Source organism: Globicephala melas, chromosome 6 (assembly GCF_963455315.2).
Source record: "Globicephala melas chromosome 6, mGloMel1.2, whole genome shotgun sequence".
NCBI classification, from domain to species: domain Eukaryota; kingdom Metazoa; phylum Chordata; class Mammalia; order Artiodactyla; family Delphinidae; genus Globicephala; species Globicephala melas.
Window position 1 is genome coordinate 87,840,788 of NC_083319.1, and position 16,544 is coordinate 87,857,331.

Sequence of the window (16,544 nt, forward strand, 5' to 3'; positions counted from 1 at the left end):
TCACACATTGTGTTGCCTTATCACTCTGTATATACATTTTTTAAAACTGACACATTTTGTCAAAACTACAGTGAGATATCACTTCATACCCATTAGAATGGCTATTTTTTTTTAAAGCAAAACAGAAAAATGTATGTAGAGTAATTGAAACTCTTGTGCATTGCTGGTGGGAACGTAAAATGATACAGCTGATATGGAAAACAGTGCAGTAGTTCTTCAAAACAAACAGAATGCCCACTTGTGGGTATTCCGCTGTGGGAATATACACAAAAGAATTGAAAGCATGGACTCAAACAGTTATTTGTACACCAATGTTGATAGCAACATTATTCACAATAGCCAAAATGTAGAAATAACCCAACTATCCAGATGAATGGATAAGCAAAATGTGATACACACACTCACACACCCCCAAGAACACCCAGCCTTAAAAAGTAATAAAATTCTGATACATGCTATAACATGGATGAACCTTGAGGATATTATGCTTAGTGAAATAAGCCGGACATAAAAGGGTATATATTGTACGATCCACTTACATGAGGTACCTAGAACAGTCAAATTTATAGAGACAGAAATTAGAACAGTGGTTACCAGGGGCTGGGGGATGGGCAAATGGGGAGTTATTGTTTAATGGGTACAGAGTTTCAGTATTAGATAACAAAATTCTAGAGATGGATAGGAGTGACGCTTGCATAACAATATGAATATGCCTAATGCCACTGAACTGTACACTTAAAAATGTTAAAATGGTAAACTTTATGTTATGTATACTTTACAATAAATAATGCTTATAACGGTAAATTTTATGCCATATATATTTTACCACAATAAAAAATTTTTAATTGGTAAATTTTAACAACTATAATCTGTTTTGATTGACAGCTTGTTTGGACCTAATTATGAATTATGCGTGCACCACAGCACATTCCAAAACACATCTGCCCCATAGGTTTCTTAATACAGTATGAACATTACTTTTATCAAAATATATATTCATCCAAATCTATGCTCATATTGTCACCACAAAAACAAATCAGTTTTTCTTCAGCGTTGAATTTTTAAACTGAATTTAGAGTAGCACACACCATACTGTCAGATAGTTCATCTTCTGAAAGTTTTGCCTTCATTTTGTAAACTGGATTTAAAAAGAATCTTTTTTTTTAAGCTCCTTTTTAAGGAATGAGTTTACCTGATTTTCTACTTGAAGCATCTGATAATACTGATTTAAAACTGGCATCCTGAAACTGTTTTCGGAGTTTTCTGCTAACAGAGCCAGTACATAAAGAGCTATGTGCACAAGAAAACTTGGAATTGAACATAAGTGAAATTAATTTAAAAGAACTCTGATCTAAATGAAAAATCGTTCTTCACAGAATGATGTGTAAGTGTACCTTCTGCAACTGCATGTCTTAAATCATCTTCTGGAACACTCTTCTTAAAATAACTCTTAACCTTGAAGTAGATGTTGTTGCTTCTTTAGAAAGTTTGTCTTCCAGTTTTCATGTGGTCAGTGTTTGCACCCCACCCCCATGGTAGATGGCAACACGAACAAACATTTTATGCAGGCTATTAGTTATCAATCTCCTTGAGAAACAAAAATAAATGAATTTTTTTAAATTTTTAAATTAAACATGAACTTTCATTTTACTGAAATTCTTTTTGCCACAAAGGTTCATTGCAGAAACTTTACAACATATTTCCTCACAGGGCTCCTTGGTCTATAGATGGATTTGACTGCAGCCCATTCTTACAGTCATAGCCCTCAGAAGTTCCAGGTCTCAGGTAGTGCTTTAGTGGCCTTACTTTTAACTCTACAGTGTAAGGCCTTTGAGTTGGCCAAGGAACAGCCTTCTCTAACTCCTGGGAGGGGGACAGCCCTCAGGGCAGCCCATGGCTTCAACACATGGTCAACAGCCTGGTTTCTGCTTCTGTTTGGCCCTTGTGGAGTTTCCTTACTTTCTTGTAAATTCAACTTAAAAAAAAGAGGTTGTTTGTGTTCTGTAGAATGGAGTTGACAATGATAATGATGATAGTAATATCAATTCCACAGAGCTAATGTATGTAAAGCACTTGGAATAGTACCTGGCAAATAATTAGCACCACAAAACTGTTAGATGTTATTATTTTTTTATCCAGCACTTCTACATATTTATCACCAAAAGGTTTTTCAAAATTTTGCGTCCAGTACATTATTGGATATGGAGTATGTTTATATGTTTCACAGCACCTATTATAAGTAATTTTTATATTAAATGTTTGTTCGGGTAGGCAATTTACTACTGCACTGTATTTATGTAACTGTTCCTCCATGAAACTACATAAAGAACATTTATGTATCTTAAAAAATGTGGTGTACGTTTTTATAATGTATATTATAAATGGAAATATATAAATTTTGTGTAAGCTATGATTCAGCAGTTTTAAGTCTAAAATCAGTAGAAGGATCTGGGCCACCAGTCTCCTTACTATAAAAAATAGCACAAAGTACCTTAATTTTAACTTTTATAAGATAACTCATTTTTATTGATTAAAAACATGATTTTCCATTTATATACACATGAAAATAGATTCAAATTTTTGGACACTTTAAATTTATATTTTGTGTATGACTCCATATGCTTGTATAAGTTCAAAGCAGTATTATACTTGCTAATAATTACAAATACTTTAATTTTGCTGTACTTTTTTTTTTTTTTTTTTGCGGTTCGCAGGCCTCTCACTGCTGTGGCCTCTCCCGTTGTAGAGCACAGGCTCCGGACGTGCAGGCTTAGAGGCCATGGCTCATGGGCCCAGCCGCTCTGCGGCACGTGGGATCCTCCCGGACCAGGGCACGAACCCGTGTCCCCTGCATCGGCAGGCGGACCCTCAACCACTGTGCCACCAGGGAAGCCCTTGCTGTACTTTTCACCAGAATTCCTGGGACTCTTCCAACAAAACATATTATGATTCCAGAAAAATAAAAGATGACAATAGTCTACTAAATAAAAGAAACTTGGAGGTGAGAAATAGAAACTGTCCAGGAATATACAACCAAACCACAGTGTACATTTAAATTACAGTTTTTTTGGTTTTTAGTTTAAACAATTCTTAAAATTTCCTTTCAGAAAGCATACTGATTATACGTATCTTAAATATCTAAAACATATTTTTCTCATTTTACCAGCAACCCCCGCCCCTGTTGCCCCAAACAAAATCCTAGTGAAATGGACGGTGGGTGTGTGGTCAAGATGCTGTGAACACAGGCTCTGTGAAGGTTCGATCTGCTGTATTTCCTCTGAGTAAAACAATCAGGATAGAAACTTGTGGACTGCAGCCTATATAATTGTACCTTTGTGGAACTTGCTACGTAGGGATATATTCTTCGTATAATTTTAAAGACCTTTTCCTTGCCAAAAAAATGAATCATGTTCATTATAGAATAGTTGAGAAATATAAAAATGTATGGAAAAGAAAATAAAAACACTTGTAATCCTACCACCTAGAGACACTTAACTGGTGATACTCTGGTGTGTTTACTTCCTGTCTTTCTTTCTAAGCATACAAAAATATAAACATATACATACAAAAATGTGATTATACTGTTTACAGAATTTGAGATCCTGCTTTTCTCAATGGATAAAATGGTCTTGGGTTGCTTCCCTTTCTCCTTATATGTTCTTTATAAGAATTTATGATTTTAGGGCTTCCCTGGTGGCGCAGTGGTTGAGAGTCCGCCTGCCGGTGCAGGGGACATGGGTTCATGCCCCCGTCCGGGAAGATCCCACATGCTGCGGAGCGGCTGGGCCCGTGAGCCATGGCCGCTGAGCCTGCGCGTCCAGGGCCTGTGCTCCGCAACAGGAGAGGCCATGACAGTGAGAGGCCCGCGTACCGCAAAAAAAAAAAAAGAAAAAAAAAAAAAAAAAAAAAAGAATTTATGATTTTAATGGCCAAAAAAACCTTCATTGAATGGATATATCATAATGTAAAATAAAGAATGGTATTTATAATTTTATAGCTTTTAAAGTTTTATTTTACAAAAATAAAATAATTTTTTTACAAAAATTTTTATAGAAAATAAAACTTCAAAAGCTATAAAATTATAAATATATATCACATTTTTGACAACTAATGCCTCTCAGCATGCTATTCAACTGGTGGTACATGGTCTCTTTATGGTTTCATAACTCCTCAAAGGCTGGGAAGAGCCAACAAGTTAGGCACTGCACAAGTATACTACATTCCCACAATTCAGGTCATATCCCAAGGTCCATTTGAAAGCGACAGAGTCTGTAATGTCACACATGGATAACTGAAGGTCTGCTTGTAAAGTCCACGTGCTGAACTCCTACAAGCTGTAAAACAGAGTTGATGGGCTTGTGATCCAACCTATTCCTATCACAGTGTATAAAATGGATGTTGTTACCTAGAAGAGAATAAGAATAAAAGGTAAAGGTTGACATGCAGTGCTATTCATTAGATTTATTGCTTACTAGAATCAAGGAAGCATTTTAACTTTAAATTAGTCCAAAAGAAAACATTATTTACCTGGAGTACATAATATTCTCTATATAATGACATAATAATTTTTAATTAAGGTAATAAAGCATGACAAAAATTATCGTTAAATAAGGCTAATACGTAATGTTTTATGAGATCCAACGGGAAAGATTCTTAAATTATAACCGTCTGTTAGGTTTTATTAAATGTAATTAAATAAAATATCCTGTCAAACAGGCAGAATATGGAATTAGCATAAATATCAAGCTGGAAAATCATCTGTTTCTTAAATGTAATAATAGAATAAATCACTTCCTTAAAAAATTCACTCCCAAATACTGGTTTAATAGGCTATCTACATTATAACCATAGACCAAAAGAGGCTGAAAAAAATAAGGGCATTAAGACAATCAGTTACAATACACTTAGATGTTCACAATTCTTTTATCTGCTCAAATAAAATAGTTGTAATTTTTTTTTTTTTTTGCGGTACGTGGGCCTCCCACTGCTGTGGCCTCTCCCATTGCGGAGCACAGGCTCCGGACGCGCAGGCTCAGCGGCCATGGCCCATGGGCCCAGTCGCTCCGCGGCATGTGGGATCCTCCCGGACCGGGGCACGAACCCGCATCCCCTGCATTGGCAGGCGGACTCTCAACCACTGCGCCACCAGGGAAGCCCAAATAGTCGTAATTTATAGTCTGTGTTCTGTTTACTTTGATTTTTTTTTTTTTTTGACTAGTCTAACTAGTGTAAATTCATAAGAGAGAGGGAAAGGGAGATTAAATAAAATGAAAGATTTTAGCTAGCTATAGTGTTCCAGCTGTAAAAAACCAAAAAAGTTATGATAGTTGGTCAAAATCCTCCTTCTAAAGACTTCCTTATAGACATCTGGAATTTATTAAAGTAAATGTTAATTTTATAACCTGTAGAAGCTACACTCACTAATATGAACAGTTTTAAACATGAAGAAGAACCAAGAAAAATCAGTTTACAGCACAGTGATCCAGGCTTTTTGGGTGTTTGTTCCTGACTGCAATACTTGAACATGGTAGAGATCCAATGCCCAACCATTTTGTAGAGGGAAGCCAAAGGAATTTCAGGTGGTACAAATTGATCAGTAAAACTATTTATAGATCAATGGAACAGGGTAGACAGCCCAGAAATAAACCCATGCACCTATGGTCAATTAATCTACCACAAAGGAGGCAAGAATATACAATGGAGAAAAGGCAGTTTCTTCAATAAGGGGTGCTGGGAAAAATGGACAGCCACATATAAAAGAATGAAATTAAAACATTTTCTAACACCATATACAAAAGTAAACTCAAAATGGATTAAAGACCTAAATGTAAGACTGGATACTATAAAACTCCTAGAGGAAAACACAGGCAGAACATTCTTTGACATAAATCACAGCAATATCTTTTGAATCCACCTCCTAGAGTAATGAAAATAAAAATAAACTAATGGGACCTAATTAAACTTAAAAGATTTTGCACAGCAAAGGAAGCCATAAACAAAATGAAAAGACAACCCACAGAAAGGGAGAAAATATGTCCAAACAAAGCAACCCACAAAGGATTAATCTCCAAAATATACAAACAGCTCATGCAGCTCGATATCAAAAAAACAACCCAATAAAAAAATGGGCAGAAGATCTAAATAGACATTTCTCCAAACAAGACATACAGATGGCCAAAAAGCACACAAAAAGATGCTCAACATCACTAATCATTAGAGAGATGCAAATCAAAACTACAATGAAGTTATCACCTCACACCAGTCAGAATGGCCATCATCAAAAAGTCTACAAACAATAAATGCTGGAGAGGGTGTGGAGAAAAGGGAACCCTCCTACACTGTTGGTGGGAATGTAAATTGGTACAACCACTATGGAGAACAGTATGGAGGTTCCTTAAAAAACTAAATACAGAACCACCTTATGATCCAGCAATCCCACCGCTGTTCATATATCCAGAGAAATCCATAATTCAAAAAGATACATGCACCCCAATGTTCATTACAGAACTATTTACAATAGCCAGGACATGGAAGCAACCTAAATGTCCATGGACAGATGAATGGATAAAGAAGATGTGGTACATTTATACAATGGGATATTACTCAGCCACAAAAATGAATGAAATAATGCCATTTGCAGCTACATGGATGGACCTAGGAATTATCATACTAAATGAAGTAAGTCAGACAAAGAAAGACAAATATCATATGATATTACTTATATGTGGAATCTAAAAAATATACAGATGAACTTATTTACAAAACAGAAACAGACTCACAGACTTCAAAAACAAACTTACCAAAGGAGAAAGGTGGGGGGGGAGGGATAAATTAGGAGTTTGGGATTAACATATACACACTACTATATATAAAATAGATAATCAACAAGGACCTACTGTATAGCACAGGGAACGCTACTCAATATTCTGTAATAACCTATATGGGAAAAGAATCTGAAAAAGAATGGATATAGCTATAAGTATAATTGAATCACTTTGCTGTACACCTGAAACTAACACAACATTGTAAATCAACTATACTCCAATATAGAATAAAAATTAAATAATAAAAAAAGAAAGCTATTTAAAGGATGCAGCTTAGAGTAACTGTTGCTGAATAAGCTGCCCCTGGGATTGACTTGCTTCCTTTTTTTTTGACCATGCTGCTCAGCATGCAGGATCTTAATTCCTTGACCACGATCAAACCCACGCTCCCTGCAGTGGAAGCACTGAGTCCGAACCACTGGACTGCCAGGGAATTCCCCTTGACTTGCTTTCTGACATAGGGCAAGTCTGCTAGTTTTGTTAGATATAAATAACTAGATTTGATTCTTCTATTGATAAAAAAAAGTTCTTGATGGTCTTCTCCCATTTGAAAACGTTCACCTCCACTGAAATTTTTAAAGAGTGTTATAGCCACATAGAAGTCACCAAACCACTGCTGATTTCTTCTATCCCAAATACCTGGAATCACTCAGGTAGAGAATCATGGCCACATTACATCCAGTAAACAAACATCAAAAATACACAGGAGCATTTGAAAACAAACGATGACCCCTATGAAAGCACAGCACCCTGACTGTTAGCATGTCCAGTTGCCCGTCTTTACATGGTGGCTATTTTATGAAGAAAGTGGATGGCCTTTGGACTTCTAAAAAGCACGAAAAGTGTACTGCTGAAGCTGGGCTTTGATGCTTACCTGGACCTAAAATGAGTGTTCCACCTTGCTGAGCTGGATCTCCTTGAAAATCAAAAAGAGGGCCAGTCACTGCCCGCCACAGGCTCCGAATGCTTCCTGAGAGTATATTTGATTTTATATGGGGGCTCTGTCCTGAAATATTAGGAATTGTCTTTAGACGTTGTCATTTTATATTTGATTAGATATTAAGATAATGTTAGTATTTCTAGAAAACAGTCTCTTTCTTATGTGTCATCTTACTTTTGACTTGTCTTTTTTTCTTCCTTCAAAGAACAGTTCTCAGCCTTTCACTACTGATGTTTTAGACCAGATAATTCTTTGTCCTGTGCAATGTGGGGTGATTACCATCATCCTTGCTCTCTGTACCTGCTAGATGCCGTAGCAGCCACCATTCGCCAAGCTGTGACAACTGAAAATGTCTCCAGACAATGCCAAATGTCCCCTGGGGGGAGGAGTCAAAATTGTTCCCAGTTGAGAACTACTGCTTTAAAGGAAGAACTGATGACAGACCCAGATCACTTTCTCCCACAGAAAAATGTCAGCTACAGACTTGTCAAACTGGTAGTGCTTTCCTTTTTAATTCCCCATTTGTGTTCTGTTTAGTCTCTTACCAACTAATAGATAACTACATTCCTCTTCAGGAGACATTGTGGCACAGACTGTTATACGCTTGTCAAAACCCGTTTCCTCTTTCTGGGACCACAGCTAAACATTTCCTGGAGTTTGGTACGGCTATGTGACTACACTCTAACCAATGAGTAAAATGATGTGTGCCACTTCCAGGGCACCTCTTAAAAACCTCTCAGGGAGTGATTCTCCATGTTTCTTCTACATCCTTCGAAGTCTGGATTGACAATGGCAGAGCCACAAGATAGAAAGGGCCTGAGTCTTTCCTACTGTGTCCCCGAATTGCTGCTTGGACAAGCACGCAATAGATATACCCTTCTTGAAATGTGAAAGAAAAAGAACCTTCTCCCACGTTATGCTACTGAGACTTTGCGGTTTAGCTGTAACAATAGCAACTATAGCTACCACTCCATCTTTGCTTGGCTGTCAGTTTGTCTATTTCCTTTCTCACAGTAACTGATACTTCACTTCCACTCCCCCACCCCCTTTTCTTTTAAAAGTAATTTAATATTTTATTTATTTATTTATTTTTGGCTGGGTTGGGTCTTTGTTGCTGCGCGCAGGCTTTCTCTAGTTTGTTGTGGTGCACAGGTTTCTCATTGCAGTGGCTTCTCTTGTTGCTTCAGTAGTTGCAGCACATGGTTTCAGAAGTTGTGGCTCATGGGCTCTAGAGCGCAGGCTCAGTATTTGTGGCGCATGGGCTTAGTTGCTCTGCAGCATGTGGGATCTTCCCAGACAAGGGCTCGAACCCGCGTCCCCTGCATTGGCAGGCGGATTCTTAACCACCACGCGACCGGGGAAGTCCTCCACTCCCTTTGAGTAAAGAAGCTCAGTCTCTACCTTTCTTGTAACTTATCTTTTTCCTATCCCTGCCTTTTATGTCTTTTTAGTTTTTTTAAATTTTGGACTCCACCAGTTCTGAGGCCAGAGAATGACTGGTTGAGCAGCAAGACACCATGGCCCAGGTCCTCTTACCCACCGTCTGCCCCTCCGGGTGCATGTCCACCAGTGTACAGCAGTTACCAGTCCCCTTCATCTTCTCCTGCCGGGTCACAGCACAGAGCTCAACCCTCAACCCTGCAGTCGGTTCCTACTAGTGCTTTTTGCTTTTTATTTTGATGATTATGCTGCCTTTGACCTGCCCGATTTCTTAATATTTCCAGATACCTATTATTTCCTTCATCTCTCCAACTTTTCTATTTCTTTCATGTTTATATTAGGATGGACATTCATCTCACCAAGAAACAAATACAGGCTCATTAGCTTAGAGACATGGGTAAAGGACTAAAGTTTACTGCTTTTTAGGATTTTACACTTAAAATAGATGTTCCTAAATCCAAACTATCTCCTCACGTCTGAAGAAGGGTCATTTAACTTCTGAAATTTTAGAAATTCAATTGAAGAAGATTTCACAACCTAGAATTTCACAATCTTTGCTGTAAAGCACAATCTAATTTTGCTAGTATGAATTTAGTTATGTGTAAAACTCTTGTTTTTCATTTTTTTCGCTTAGTTTGATTCTTGGACTCAAGACCAGAATTTTAACTTGAAACATTAGATTAAGTAAGTATTATAAGAGGCATGTTTTCTGCCTTGTGCTTACGTGCTGTCTACAGTAATCATTGTAGATTTAACACCATAAATTGGCTTATGGTAAGGCAAAATGAAATACTGGGTAAACCCATTACTCCCTTGAATTTAGTGGCTTTATTTTCTTCCACTTTGTCTTTATAAACTGTCCCATTAACTTTAAATTATTATATTTTATTTTCAGTGTCATAATTTTCAAGTAGGATTATTCTGAAACTGATTCTGAGATCTGTACTTTTTCAGGCAGGAACTTTAAAAAATTATTTTGTGAGAACCTAATGTTTTCTGTTTGGAAATACAGTACTTTAACACAGATCAAAGGAGTTTAAATGATTTAAATATACTCTCTCTTATAATCACAAGCAACTGTTTTCTTTGCAATTCCACATCTTTATTGAGGCAATGGATGGTGAGGTGTTACTAAAGTGAAACCCACAGCTTATATCTAAGGTGGCTAAATGACAAACAGACCTTACACATGCTGAGACTCCGCTATAGCACAGGAAAACAGTCTACCAAAGACAAAGGTTCACAATCTGTACTGTTGCAATTTCCTATACTAAAAAGAGAGGGGGAAAAAAGAGCAAATTCTGTATTTATGCTACCTCATCATTGGTTTTAATAAAGTTTGGGTTGCTTTCTTTAAAAACTTCAGTAAAGGGATCCTGTCAACTCTACCTCATAAGTAGCTCTGTGATCTGTCCCTCTGCATCCCTACTTCAGGCCGTGTCATTTCTTTCTAGACTATTACTAAAAACTTGTCAAGAATATCAACGACTTCCGTTTGGAACATTCCAATTGCTCCTCCACCTGGCAACAAGACTGTATCACTTCTCCACTAAATATAATTCTTTTATGACTCCCCCACTGCCTCCAGAACAAATCCAAACTCCTTGGCATGTTCCCAGACTCAGTCCCCTGGCTCACACAATCCCCCAACTGGCTCCTAGACTCTGGCCAGACACAGGGAACTGCAATTCTCCAACAGTCTCATTTTTTCATACCTGTGTGCTTTTGTGCGTGCTACTTTCTGTCAGCTGCACCATTCCCAGCCTCACTTCACCCAGCTAACTCCTTAAAGAATGAGCTTAAGACAACACCGCCTCTAAGAAGCCTTTCCAGATTCTTCTCTCCCTGTGCAATTCTGGTGTTATAGGCATTTCTGCATTATAGGTATTGCCAGTACATGCTCTCCTCTTTTATGAGCCCTAACCTGTAATATAGTTGACTGTTTGCTTCTGTCTCCCAGAGTAGATTATGAGCATTGGGTTGGCAGGGGCTGTGTCTTTTATCACAGTCCTCCCAGGAACATCCAACACAGTGGGTGCCATGGGTGTCATTCTCAGCATTTGTTGAGAATAAGTGATTTGAGTTCAAGTTGAGTTCTCTTATTTGGTGTTTCAGAAGCCAAGGTCTTTCTACCTAATATACACATAAATAGTTCACCTAAAGCTTATTATACACTTAATTGTAAAGAATTGTGTAAGGGCAGGGAATATGGACCATATAAAGATGAATAAAACATCAAACTGTTCAACTAACTATACTACCCACCACCTTAAGTGCAATTATAGAGTATATAATCGAGTACAAGGTGCTATTAAAATACAATGAAGGAAGCAATTGCTTCTGCTTGAAGAGCTATTAAGAGCCCCTTTGAGCTGGGCTTTAAATGAAAACTAAGATTTCATCTATTAAAGAACATAGAGCATTCAAAGCCATGGTGTTGAGGTATGAAAATATATTAACTTAAGCAATATTATTTTTCTTGTAATTACAAAAGTAAAATGTACTTATTGTAAAAAATTCAAAAACCATTTTTCTCATTCCCATGCCTTGGGGTAATCATTGCAATATCTTTTAAAACATTTTTCATTTCACACATATATAGTATAGATCTTTATGAAAATGGTTTTTATTTTTACAAAAATGGAATCATACTAACAACACTGCTCTGCAACTTGCATTTTTCATTCATTTAGTACTTCGCCAACAGCCTTCCATGTCATTACATATAACAAATGAATCTTTTAGAGTCTCATGAATCTGGATCACTTACTAGAATCATAAAAAGCAGGCTGATTTATGAATTTACCATTTGTTCCCCTATGCATATATATGCATATGTGAAATGTGAAATACACCATTAGTGTTTTCTACTTGAGACATATCATGTCTTACCTGAGGAGGCAATTTCTTCACCTCTTTTCATTCCCAATCTTTTATAAATTTCTCTCTCAGGATCAACATAGATTTCATGAGAATACCCAGTCAGTTTACAGAAAGGCTGAAAAAAGAATATAGTTAGAATTTTAATAAAAAGAAATGGAGAAAAATAGTGATAATCTGACTTAATTTTAGCAAATTTAGCCTACATTTAGTGATTCAAATAATATAATTTTTACGTCTGAAAGAGATTTAACCTGTTAGAGTCTCAATTTGCTATATATTTACCTCAATATGATGGTAGGATGACTGTCCAATCACTATAAGAGTGACATTTGCTTCCTTTAGGAGAGAAAAAAGACATGTACATATTATTGGAAATCACATGTTTCATACAACTTCCCCTAATCCAACTCTTTTGTTCCATTCTAATGCCACCTATAGGCTTCTAGAAGAATGGTATAAAGAGCAAAATTGTGTGAGTCAAAGCAAAGAGATGTATGCTAAAATGTTCAATTAATTCAGATAATTCTTTTGCTAAGTAAGAATTTCAAAACAATATAGTCAGTAGTTCTCTACACTTCCCCCAAAGGCATACATTAAACGAGAATAAAAACTATTAAAGTAGGGTTATTTAATCAGACAATTTTATTCTTTCACATCTCAATTGATAAGGTCTGCTGAAAATAGATCTTAGTTTTACAAAATCTACCCAATGCGGTCACTCAAAAGCTCAGCTGGGGACAAACCTCTATATGCCTGAAGAAACACACCTGTATGTGGTTGTCAGACCAATGTGGAACATGCATTCCATTAACAATACAAATTTTCACCTTTAGGATATATTAGTATTTTCCTATAACGAACAACTATTTGGAGTATCTTTATTACAAAAATAAAGGGAAGGAAATATTTTTAGCATTTCTGTTTTTGGTCATTATCAATCAACATTTGAGAACAGGCAGGTTATTAGGTAACATCAAAATTATTATTATGGTTAGTATATTTACAACCAGGCAATAATGAACAGGCCAGAAATAGACTTCTAACGCGTGCCTCCCCTTTTTGGAGGTGTTGGAGAGATGTGTGGGATGGTGAGAATCTGGGTTTGTGAGTGTCTGCGCTGGAGAGGTGGTGCACTCCGCACCTCATCCCGTTGCACTCCTTATAAATGGCAGGTGATTTTCACCAGGCCGCCCTGAAGCGGGGCTCGCTGCTGCTCACTCTCAGGAAACTTACTTGTAAGAAACTCTTGGGGATTTTGGCCAGATCTTCTACATATTCCTTGCAGATGTAACACAGGAAATGCTGAAATCCCAATATGGGCAAGAAGGACAAGTTAGCAACTAACACACCCGGGGTCAGAAAGGGCCAAGTACTTCATTATGCGTGATGCTAATTAACACAACACCCAAGACGGGTAGAAAGAGGTGTCGGGGCGCCCAAACATGCATTGAAATTAGGCCGCACCCAGTCTGTGCTAGGCCTCTTCGCTCGTTGAGAAAATGGCCTTCGCTTGGCGGGCTGCTTTTCCATTCCCGTTCAAGGAAGCGAGAGGAGCAGTTCGCATTCCGGAAGCTTCTAGTGGATGAACACGGGAAGGGCCAGGCCCGGCGGGCTCCGCTCTCGGGCCCTGGACCCGTCCAGGGGCCCGATGTAACCACCCCTCAGCGTAGGCCGTGGAAGCAACCTCCGTCCCAGCCTGCGGGTGAGGTACCTGCTCCGGATCGTCCCGCACCCCGCGCTCACCCGCACGAAGACCACTACAGCCCGGCGCTCCCGGAACAGCGCGCCGAACAGCACCCGCCTCCCGGAGGCGTCCAGCACCGGCAGGTCGGCCACGGCGGCGGCCAGGGACTGCCCGCTCTCGGGGCCGCTCGGGTCTGGGACTGCGGCTGGGGCGGCGCGGCCGCTGATCTGCCGCGTGACCGGGGCCACGGATGGGGCGGCCATCGCGCCCTGCATCCGCGGGCCCTTGGTTCGCGAGGGTGGGGGTCAGAATCTTTGGTGGGCCGGGTCGCTACCCAAGCTGGCCGTAAGGAGCGGGCCGTACAGGCGGGGCGGGGCGCACGGTGGGGCGGGGCGCACGGCGGAGCGGGGCGCACGGCGCGGAGTTGCTTGAGGTGCAGACCCGCTGTGGCGCCCGGCGAGAGTGAGGCGCGCGGGGTCGATCCGGGGCGCACACGTTGTCTTCCAGGTTAGGACTCGGCAAGTCTTTGTACGCATCTCCGGTGGTTCCGAAGCTCCGGAAAGGTACGGAACCGCTGTCGCGTTTTCTGACTCAGCCATTCATGGTAGGGAGGTAGAGAGAGAGACAGAGAGATCCAAGCCGAGAAAGGAGTTAATTAGGAAGAAAGCAACCCCTGCTCTCCGTAGCCGCCTGGGTCAAAGTTAGTTCTTATCTGTTCAAGAGAACCCGTTACCAAGCACATCCATATTTATGATCCGATAGATTTGTTTTACCTTCTAGTCTGTTTTTAACCCACTCCCTCCTCAGTTCTTGTGCTTTTTTTGTTTTTTTGCAGGTATCATTAACATACAGTGTAATGTACAAATCTTAAGTGGAGTTAAATTTTATTTTTTAATTAAATTTTTAAATTTAAAAATTTGCCAAAATTTTATCATGGAAATTTTAAAACATGCCCAAAAAGTTGAAAGAATTTTACAGGGAACTCTCCTATATCCACCACCTAGATTCTATTTTACTCTGTCAGAATCTGTGCATCTGTCCACAGTTGAGTTTTGCCTGATTATCCACCCGTTATCCACAATCCTATAAAAATATGGACCATTGCTATCACTTGAGAAAATTCCCTCAGTTATATTTTTTAAGAGCAGGTATAATAAATCTATTTATAAATGTGCTAGGGTGTTTCAGGAGTTCATGTCCTTTCTTCAGACTTTTCTTGCTAAAGCTGTTTACCAGGCCCCTCAAGTGATATAACTCTGTGTGTGTGTGTGTGTGTGTGTGTGTGTGTGTGTGTGTAAATGATGGATTGAGAGGGATGAGGAAGATGGAGTTAAATGGCTCTGTTCTACCTTAATTTCTCCTGGGGCAGGCTGCAGGCAAGCAGGCATAGAGGAATTTAGGAATTTCTGCAGGCTCTGTGAGAGTCAGCTCGTGCTGGACTTGGAGGTTGGTCTTGCACTGGGGTTTCTCATAGATGGTGACCATGTGTCCAAGTCTTCCAGGGCAGAACCAGACAACATTTAGGTTCTTTGTCTTTATAAGTTCACCCACCCTTGTTTCTGGATTTGTGGTTCAGAAAATACGATCCTCTATTTATGGTATTTGTCCAGTGGAACCCCTTCAGGATCACACTTATCAAGGGCAGAGTGCTAGTGAGGTAAAAGTGACCAATTTCACTCTGCCACAAAGTGCAGGAGAGACTGATCCTGAATCCTCTGGCTTTCAGTTGTGTGAAGACATACATTATTGAACACACATTTAAGTGCTCCCAGTTTGAGAAACTCTGCTGTGGGTTTGGACATTTCTAACCATAGACCTGTTTCTAAGTCATGTTCCACCAGTGCTGGGGTGCCACAGATGCACTCTCAGGGGCACAGCAGGATATTTTAAATACTTGAGGGAAGCAGAGGTTATCCTCCTGACACCCAGCTTGTGAGTGGAGATAGTTCACGATTTCACATTAGACTACATTTCTTTTCTACTATATTTCTTTGAATAATGTCATATCTTTGCCAAGTTGGGTTTCTAACAGTTGTGATAAAAAGCTGGAACTGCACAGGCTTCCCTGGTGGTGCAGTGAATAAGAATCTGCCTGCCAGTGCAGGGGACACAGGTTTGATCCCTGGTCTGGGAAGATCCCACATGCTGCGGAGCAACTAAGCCCGTGCGCCACAACTACTGAGCCTGCGCTCCAGAGCCCGTGAGCCACAATTCCTGAAGCCCACGTGCCACAACTACTGAAGTCCTTGTGCCTAGAGCCCGTGCTCTGCAACAAGAGGAGCCACCGCAGTGAGAAGCCCAAGCACCACAACGAAGAGTAGCCCCCGCTCACCACAACTAGAGAAAGCCCACACTCAGCCACGAAGACCCAATGCAGCCAAAAATAAATAAAAAAATTTAAAAATTATAAAAAAACCTAAAACCGCACAAAAATCACTGTGTTTAGGGAATGAGGTTGGGGACGTCCAGTCTGATTCCAAGATTGGAGAAGTTGTGCAGTGTCCAACAGGCAGGCACACTCTGGGATGAAATAAAAATATTACTTTTTCTTTTAATTTATAGTTGTATCTTCAAATAGCTACTAAGTTGTTCAGACATAAATACTTATTAAGTTGTTTGGATCTAACTTCCAAATAAAAGAAATTGATAGGAATTTCTTTTGGCCTAAGGGTGTTGTGAATAAACTGCTGACACTAAGTAATAAACTACTGTGAACCAAGAAAGTTTGGAAAGCTTTGAATCAGGCAGTAAGCTCCTTGCCTTCTGCAGCACT

At 39.4% G+C, this 16,544-nt stretch overlaps 1 protein-coding gene across 4 annotated transcripts; it reads right to left on the reverse strand.

Annotated features, from left to right (window-relative positions):
- Positions 1-3,931: 3,931 nt before the first annotated feature.
- Positions 3,932-14,622, reverse strand: PRXL2C (peroxiredoxin like 2C). Of its 4 annotated transcripts, XM_030832908.3 has the most exons (7): positions 13,831-14,622; positions 13,321-13,389; positions 12,370-12,423; positions 12,097-12,202; positions 7,699-7,830; positions 6,897-6,953; positions 4,275-4,405 (listed from the first exon to the last, which is right to left on the reverse strand). In XM_030832908.3, exons 1-6 carry the CDS (start codon positions 14,044-14,046, stop codon positions 6,937-6,939), a joined length of 594 nt encoding a protein of 197 aa, XP_030688768.1. In that variant the 5' UTR covers positions 14,047-14,622; the 3' UTR covers positions 4,275-4,405; positions 6,897-6,936. The 4 variants fall into 4 exon arrangements, with proteins under 4 accessions (XP_030688767.1, XP_030688766.1, XP_030688769.1 ...); XM_030832907.3 differs by lacking the exon at positions 6,897-6,953 and having other exon boundaries at positions 3,932-4,405; positions 7,699-7,740; positions 13,831-14,621; XM_030832906.3 differs by lacking the exon at positions 6,897-6,953 and having other exon boundaries at positions 3,932-4,405; positions 13,831-14,612.
- Between the last annotated feature and the right edge of the window lie 1,922 nt (positions 14,623-16,544).

Bases quoted from the DNA above. Each gene is read 5' to 3' on its own strand.
- PRXL2C (XM_030832906.3), bottom strand. From the start codon at position 14,046: ATGCAGGGCGCGATGGCCGCCCCATCCGTGGCCCCGGTCACGCGGCAG. The intron at 12,203-12,369 runs GTAAATATATAG...TTCTTTTTTCAG, and splicing joins CATCCTACCATCATATTGAG to CCTTTCTGTAAACTGACTGG. The intron at 4,406-7,698 runs GTAAGCATCAAA...ATTCTCTTCTAG, and splicing joins AACACTCATTTTAGGTCCAG to GTAACAACATCCATTTTATA.